Consider the following 8,057-nt stretch of genomic DNA (forward strand, 5'->3'; position numbering starts at 1 on the left):
GCATATTTGTGTTGTTTTTAAAAGCGTGTGAGAGGAGTAAGATAGATGTGGTTCTGCTTTATGTCTCGTTGCCATCTTGGATTTTTGAAAAGTTGCAAGCAGCGATGAACAAGACCTTGCATTGTTTTCATGGCGAATTTTCATAAATGATCGTCATAATTTGAAGTCATGCTCCGCCCACATTGGATGGCATAGCTGTTGATATTAAAACTTTGCTGATTAGTGTCATCCATTTGTCAAGGATTCCTACATTGATTTGAGGTTGGGCAAATCCCTTGATTTGAATAAAAAAAAAAGTTGGTCAATTTTCGATATAGATCTCTGAGACCTCTTTGTGCATTCAAGTTGTAATAGACCATCCAATTTTGGGTGGATCATCTAAACTGGTGTCTAGTTTTTTTCCATCTTTATGAGAAGCCTTGAACCTCAGATTTTGACGCCATCCTCAGCACACATTAGATTAACTGTAAAAGCTTTGCAGTTTAAAATTGATGGGGCTTGTTTGGACAAATTCCTTAGCAAGAGTTTAATATAAAACCTAAAACGCCAAACAGAAATGGTCGGCTTGTTGTTTAATTTCGGGTATGGGTCCTTAAGATTTTTTTGGACATCCTATTATAACAAAAATGTCCACACAAAAAAAAAAAAATTAAAAATTCATTGGGTGCTCCTGAAGATTAAATCGTATATATATATATATATATAAATATAAATAATGTATTTTTAGTATTCCAATTCCAAGGTCCTTAAATGAGATTTATTTGTCGGAAGAATGAAAACCGATTTCAAGATGTTGACACATCAACTACCACCGACTATTTTATGATCATCGCATACAAATGTGCGTTTTTATCTTCGCAGGTTTGATCGTTGGTGTGGATGAGAGCGCGTCGTACTCCTGGCCCGTGTGCAGCCTCTGTGGAAGCCACAAATTAGAACCGACACCTCTGCCAGGGTAAGCTTCCAAGATGAGAAGAGCCCCGTGGCTGTTGTCGTTGACTCGTTTGTTTATGTCACAGTCGGAGATTCCACTGTGCCTCATGCAAGTCGACGACGGACAAGCCAATCACCAAAGTGCAAATGAAAGTTTTCTTAAGCTCTGCTTCTCTTCAAAATTGCACGATTAAGGTTGAGGTGAGTGTGCAGTTTAAGATAATAGAATTATACCGCATGCTGTAAATGAGCATCTCAAGATTAGCACCAGGTGGTAATCACCAAGTGAATTTTGCTTTTTCTTTAGCTTTTTTGGACACACAGACTTCAAAACCTTTGCTTTGAGGAATAGTTGACAGAATCACATTGCAAACGCGCGAGTTGTTTGAATTTGGAGATGAAAATAGATGTCATGCCACTGTTAATGACTGGGTGACTGCCAATGTGGAGTAAACATTTTTGGCTGGCGTGTATGTTCAAACATACTTGCAAATATGTTCGAAAGTATTAAAATATTTTCGAACATACTCGCAAATACGTTCGAACATATTCGCAAATACGTTCGAACATACTCGCAAATACGTTCGAACATACTTGCGAATATGTTCGAACATACTTACAAATATGTTCAAACATACTCGCAAATATGTTCAAACGTACTTGTAGGCTACATGCTACAAAGTTAGCATACCTTCCCATAATGCCACGGGGTATTATTTGTGCATGCGCGAGTGAAAACAAAACCCCATTTTTTAGGCATTTGGGCCACATTACCAATTCATTAGAAAATTAAGTAGACAAAAAAAACAGTGTTTATTCATAACTGTTACGATTTATTATGTATGCCGTGCATGATTTAGGTTCATCATTTTTTTCACTCACGCATGTGGAAATACCCCGTGGCATTATGGGAAGGTATGCTATCTTTGTAGCATGTAGCCTACAAGTACGTTCAAACATATTTGCGAGTATGGTCGAACATATTCGCCAGCCAAAAATGTTTACTCCAAATTGGCAGCTCTATGCTTCCGTATTCAATTTGTTCACTAATAAAAATAAATAAATAAAAAAAATAAAAATTAAAAAAAATATTTTTTAACCTTCATAAGCATAATACATCAGGTGGTGCCCTTTAGTGGTTGTAAGTAATTTTAATCTGTTGTAGTAGACGTTATTACAAACTTCACGTAATGTCAGTCATTTAATCATTCATTCATTACTTTAAGTTACTCTCATGTATCAGTATATTTTCCAAGAGTAAGACATAAATTATCCTTAAACATGACAATTATCTTCAAATGATTTAAGATTATTTGGCGTCGGACCAAAAGCGCATGAGTCACATTTTGGTGAATTCCATGTTTTTTTTCCCCACAAATCTATACTATTTGTCAGTCCGTAAGTATATGCTATTTTGACATATTGAACAATCAAAATGGTTGAAAATGGCTTTCTCGTATTCACGGTGAAATTATAATGGTTGAACAAACTTGCTGTTTTTGGGCTCTCTTTAAAAAGTTGACGATTTTGGACAGTCAGAGGGAAAAATAGCCATTTATATTCATATTTAAAATAAATTCAATATTTTGTCACCCACTTAAAATAAAAAAAAATTAAAATTTTAATTTGCCTGAATCATCTCTTCATGATGCAAATGTTTCAATTTTTTGTGTTTCCTGGGAAATCTGAAAAAAATAAAAATAAATGACAGGCGATTATTTTAAGAAGGCGCCAATTTGGGTTCCATAGAAAAAGATGCAAACATGTTTAAGTGTTTATATACGTGTACATACAATATCGTGTTATTGTGTAACTTGTAATCAGTCTTGCAAAGAGATAAAACCATCAGCGCGCTCTCTGCTGATACGCAGTATATGTTATTTAAACTGGGGGTCAATGTGTCAGTCAGCATCTGGTGCACATTAGTGGTGAGTCATTAGTTTTAATTTACAGTCTTAAGAGGATTATTAGCAGCATTAATGTCAACACACCTTCATTTTTTTTTTCTCCCTCACCACCACACAGCTGCAGCAAAGCACGATCATGTCCCTTCTTGACACGGCCGGGCTGGAGCGTACAACTGCGGTAGGTTTTCTTTTTCGTTTTTTTTTTTTTTTCCCTCTCCTCTCCAAGTACAGTATACACACTTTGTTACATAACACTGGGCTGAGGCGGGCGCTCTGATTGCACCGCATTGATCTTCTGTAAAGTCTCATCTGGCGATAAAACTGCTCTAATCCCTGAGTTGTTGATATATAAAAGTTTACACTACTTTTGTGATCGTTATGTAATTGATAGAATCTCTGTGGGATAGTTGTAAATAAGTATTTTTGATTTATATCAACTCAGACCAACAAACGCTTGTCTGCTTGCAGGCATGAGTTACTTTCACATGATACCTGGACATTCAATGAGTAATTGGTGCACTGCATAGAAAGATTGATGGATGGATACTCATATGATATAGATAGCCAACCTTGATTAGCGAATTTTAGCAAATAAAGTTTCCTAGAAGTAATTATAATTGTTTATATTAACAGTTTGAACCAATAGTGATAATATCAAGCATTTCAACATCTTTTAATATTGCTGTACACTTAAAGGTACAGTAGCGTACATACATAGCCTACAGCTAACCACACAGGTACATAATGTACAGCACCTGTACGTACACATCAACAATTTTGATGATACACAATGTACAGTACCTGTTTGTACACGTCAGTGTTGATGACGACGATGATGACGATGACGACGATGATGACGATGATGACGACGACCGCAAAGTAAAATACAAGAATTACTGTCCATTGATGGTGCCGGGCCAGCAGGAAAGTCCACTAGCTCAACGTGGCAGTTAGCATTTTGGCAAAACCGCTGGAACCACCACATAGTGACAATATGAACCAGTGATCACAGATAGGCTTTTAATGATGTTATGCTAAGCTGTTGTTATTGGTTCTAAAATGGCGTCCCATGACTGCTTGTGGAGCCAAAAGTAGACATGGGACGCCATTTTAGTGACACTCACAAATTGAACACAGTTTCTGTTGGATTTGTGGTTGAAGGAACAGGTGAAAACACGGTTAAGTGAAAAAATATTTTGATTTTTTTTTTTTTTTTTTGGTGTGTGTTAGAGCTGACAGTTAATATTAACTGAATAGACGCTATAGCATGTATTCCGTAGTCAATATTTTGCCACAAAAGACAAAAATCTATTTTCTTTGGATTTGTTTGTTTTTTTACGTTACAGAAAATTACAAATAGGCGAGTTTTACCGCAAATAATGGAGGATAGGTTCCCAAAAATCTGCAAATACCGGCATTTGAATTCACAAATGCCAAACTGCAGGTATGCGGGGTGTCACTATTTGGCCTTTATATCTATAAAAGCATCCACCTTGAACAATACTTTGTTGTAAGTGCTGCAATTAAAAAAAATGAGTAATAATGAGTAGCATTTATTTGTTTGCACCCATGGACTAATTGGTGCATGGCATTTATTACAGGAATGGCTACTGTTTGAGGAAATATTTTAGATATCATAAATTTACTGCACATAATTAAACAGATATTTATTTACCAACTTTAGTGGGGGGCGAGGCATCATGTCTATGGTGGGGTCTTTAGTTTCCCACTGCAAATGATGTTGATGAACTGAAACAATTTCAACTGCTATCATGTAATGCTAAACATTTTGTTTTGTATGTTTGTGGTTTCAGTGTTCAGAGTATGAGGTGTCCAGTGTGCTGGGGAAAGAAGTGGGGCCCCTCACTCTTTACGTCCGAGTGGTCTCCAGGAGACCTTCACTATGGATCAGCCTGGAAGAAATCTGCCTCTGAGGTTTTTTTCTTTTTTTTTGGTCTACCCCCCCCTCCCCTTTTTGAAGGCCTCTTGGTGACTGCATGAGGCGAGCAACAGGAAGCCGATCGAGGTGGTGGTGGTGGTGTTGGTGTGGAGTGGCGGTTGACAGGCCCGGCCTGGACCAATAGCGTGCCTCCTGTCAAAGCCGCCCACGTGCTCCATGAAGCATATTGCACTTGTCCCGCGTTTATTTAAAAACTTTAGAATAAAGTTGTGTTACTGCATTTCACTACGCCACAGACCAGTGTGCACATTTACAGCTGTTTCTTTTATTGTAGCATCCATAAACAAAATGTTTCATACAAACTATAGAAAAAAAAAATCATGCTCTGGCTCTTATACAAAGTCTGGAATTACAAAACATGTACCATGGCAGGTATGTATGACATCATGTAAATGCAGTGGTAAAATAATTTAATACAAAGAGAGAAAAATAAATCCCACAAAAAAATATGGCAGCAACATCATCATCATATTTTCCAGTGCCATTATGGTAAGCTTAAAATACATCTGGTACAGATGGTAAAGAACAAATCGTCTCTGAGGTATGTCTTCAAAAAAAAAAAAAAGTTTGTTAGCAAAAGGAGGGCGTCACCCCGGTCACCGACCCTCCGCGCTGACGCTCGCCGCAAAAGAGGCGCCGGGCATCTGCTTGAAGAACTCTCGGAGGCCGCCGAGCTCCCGCGTGAGCTGCTCGATGGTTTTGTGCAGTCTGTCGTTCTCGGAGCTCAGCTCGATCAACTTCTGCTGCATGTCCAAGTTGCGCATCTTGGCCTTGTCCCTGCTTTTCCGCACGGCGATGTTATTCCTCTCCCGCCGCTGTCGGTACTCCATGCTGAACCTGTCCACCGCCTTCTTGGACTTCTCCCGGCCGGACTTGCGCGGCGAGCCCTTGGCCGAGACGGGCTCCGGCGTGGTGGGCGGCGTCGGCTGCCCCGTGGGGAGGCTGACCGAGGTCTGGGCGCAGGTTTCGATCTGACACGGCAGAGACGACGACATGTCGCTGTCGCTCCAGTCGGACTCCTGCTTGATGGGCGCCCCGTACGGACCCTTGTTGTCCAGCGCCGCCGAGTCGGACCTCCGCTCGGCGGCGTATTGAACCGCGCAGCCGGGCAGCGCTGCGCCCTGCGCGGCATACAGCTCCGCCTTCTCCTGCTTGACCGTGTTGAAGAGGTCGAGGAAGAGCTCGTCGTTGCACAGCTCCAGGTTGGGCACGGACGTCATGGACTCGATGTACTGGCTGAAGTCGATGGCGCTCTCGTCGTCGTACATGGCCGGGGCGGTGAGCTCCGCCATGGTGGCCCCCTCCTCCGTCCGCAAGGACGGCTTGCACGGGCCCTGCGGCGGACCCCCCAGCTTGACGCTCTCGTAGAAGTTAGCGGGCTCCATCGCCCAACTCATGTTGCATGGTGGAGACACGCCGTGGGGGTCAAGACTGTATATGTCACACATGAACTCTGCTGGCTCGTCCACGCGGGGCGCTTTGATTGCGTTTGCTGGTCCGGAGTCACTTCCTGATCCTTGCTCGCTGAAGTGTCAGGACGCGTTTTTTGACGCCTTGTCAAGTTGACGCTTCTGACTCGTCGCTAACTTTGGCGCACTGTTTTGTATCGTTTGGCGGTGACGTCACGCGCACCCTCCCTCCGGCGGGCCAGTCAAGTTGGGAGCGGGGTCACGTGATCTCCGGTAACTTCCCATTCGAAGGGAACAGTGGGCGTGTATGTTCCTGTTTTTTTTTTTTCTTTTCTTTTTTTTCCCAAATAACTACTACGACTACATGAATGGCTCTCAGAGTTGTTTACATACTGCTGCAAAGTTTCGGATCAAGATAAATTCTGGCCCACGGATAGTTGATATCCAACAAGGGGCATACTGGGGGGGTGGGCGGGGGGATTGTTTGGCTGTCGGGGGGGGGAAATAAAAAACAACCCCCCACAGAAACTCCCTTGACAGACATGCAATATACTGAGTTTAAAAAAAATAAATGCAATAGTGTAGTAGCCTAATGCTGAACATATTGAGTTGTGGAGATTAGCCTTGCACAATATATAAAAAAAAAAAATATATATATATATATATATATATATATATATATATATATATATATATATATATATTGATATCGCGATATTGGCCTATGCAATATGCATATCGCAAAGACGTGCAATAAGTTTGATATGGAATTTTATGGTTTCATCTGAATTAGAAAAGTCAGACTGGTTTTCCTGTTTGACATTTGTTAAACATGACTAAAAAGGAGAGAAGACACTCCGTTCAAAGCTTGGAAGGAGAGGAACTGACTGATACAATTCACTACTGCACTCTCTGAAAAAAAAATCCCCTCCTCACCCTCACTTTTTATTTGGTTTCCACGCCCTTAGTTACATGGGCGTTTCAATGCAAATGCAAAACATAGTGTACTTAACGAAAATGTGCACTGCCATCCAATAGGTGAACATTATCAAGACGTAATTACAATTAAGAATACATTGAGTTTGTTTATTTTGCCGCGTGAAAAAAAATGTATTTCTTTCATTAGATAATAATGTAATTTCTTACATATACATGTTAAATATCGCAATCATATCGATATCGCTGTATTCAGCAACTATATCGCATGTTTTTCCAATATCGTGCCGCCCTAGTGGAGATGATGCAGAGTGACAGTTGCAATTTTAAAATTATCGACTTGTTTATCGTGTGTGGTTTACTACTGTACTCCAAATCAATGCAGCGCCACACACAACCGCGACGTCACTTAATTGTAGTACCAAGACTGACCTGTGAGAGGCAGCATGGTTCCACAGATTATCAAGACAAAATCACATTTATTGGCCAATCTAAAATATATAAGGAATTTGTGTCCAGACACTCTAGTGTAGTGTCAATTATTATATAAAAAAATATATTGAACGGATTTAACATGTATTATTGTTGCCGTGACCAGTTTCTGAGCATTTTTGGGAGCGGGGGACACTAACGCACCCCACACACAACATAGGATAATAACTCGAGATAATATTTTCCCGATAATTGATCTTTGGCTAATTTTGATTGACAGGGAGGAAAAACTCAGTCTTACACACTTCCACCACAGGATAATCGCTGAGGATAATCTTTTAGAGACGGCTGATAAACTATAAGGGCCACACTGCTGTTTAACAAAATCTAATGTTACAAGATATTGTTTATTAAACATGAACGTTTGTGGATTTTATAGTTAACGGGGACACACATATGAATAATTGGGTCAAATTTGAG

General features: G+C 40.5%; 2 protein-coding genes across 4 annotated transcripts in view; one reads left to right on the forward strand and one right to left on the reverse strand.

The window, feature by feature from the left end:
• Nucleotides 1-8,057, forward strand: part of spidr (scaffold protein involved in DNA repair) — a 52,221-nt gene that overhangs the window by 43,242 nt on the left and 922 nt on the right. For 2 of the 3 annotated variants that reach the window (XM_077519273.1, XM_077519292.1), the window contains 4 exons: nucleotides 862-955; nucleotides 1,020-1,134; nucleotides 2,959-3,018; nucleotides 4,655-5,037. In XM_077519273.1, coding sequence (XP_077375399.1) covers nucleotides 862-955; nucleotides 1,020-1,134; nucleotides 2,959-3,018; nucleotides 4,655-4,774 — 389 coding nt within the window. In that variant the 3' untranslated portion in view covers nucleotides 4,775-5,037. Of the gene's footprint in view, nucleotides 1-861; nucleotides 956-1,019; nucleotides 1,135-2,958; nucleotides 3,019-4,654; nucleotides 5,038-8,057 lie in introns of those variants that run through there. The other variant, XM_077519284.1, reaches the window with a different exon arrangement.
• cebpd (CCAAT enhancer binding protein delta) lies at nucleotides 5,046-6,393 on the reverse strand. The gene has a single exon (XM_077519326.1). It carries the CDS (start codon nucleotides 6,246-6,248, stop codon nucleotides 5,397-5,399), a length of 852 nt encoding a protein of 283 aa, XP_077375452.1. The 5' UTR covers nucleotides 6,249-6,393; the 3' UTR covers nucleotides 5,046-5,396.

This window comes from Festucalex cinctus, chromosome 1 (genome assembly GCF_051991245.1).
Source record: "Festucalex cinctus isolate MCC-2025b chromosome 1, RoL_Fcin_1.0, whole genome shotgun sequence".
NCBI classification, from domain to species: domain Eukaryota; kingdom Metazoa; phylum Chordata; class Actinopteri; order Syngnathiformes; family Syngnathidae; genus Festucalex; species Festucalex cinctus.

Excerpts from the sequence above, each read along its gene's own strand:
- cebpd (XM_077519326.1), bottom strand. The coding sequence starts at position 6,248 with ATGTGTGACATATACAGTCTTGACCCCCACGGCGTGTCTCCACCATGC.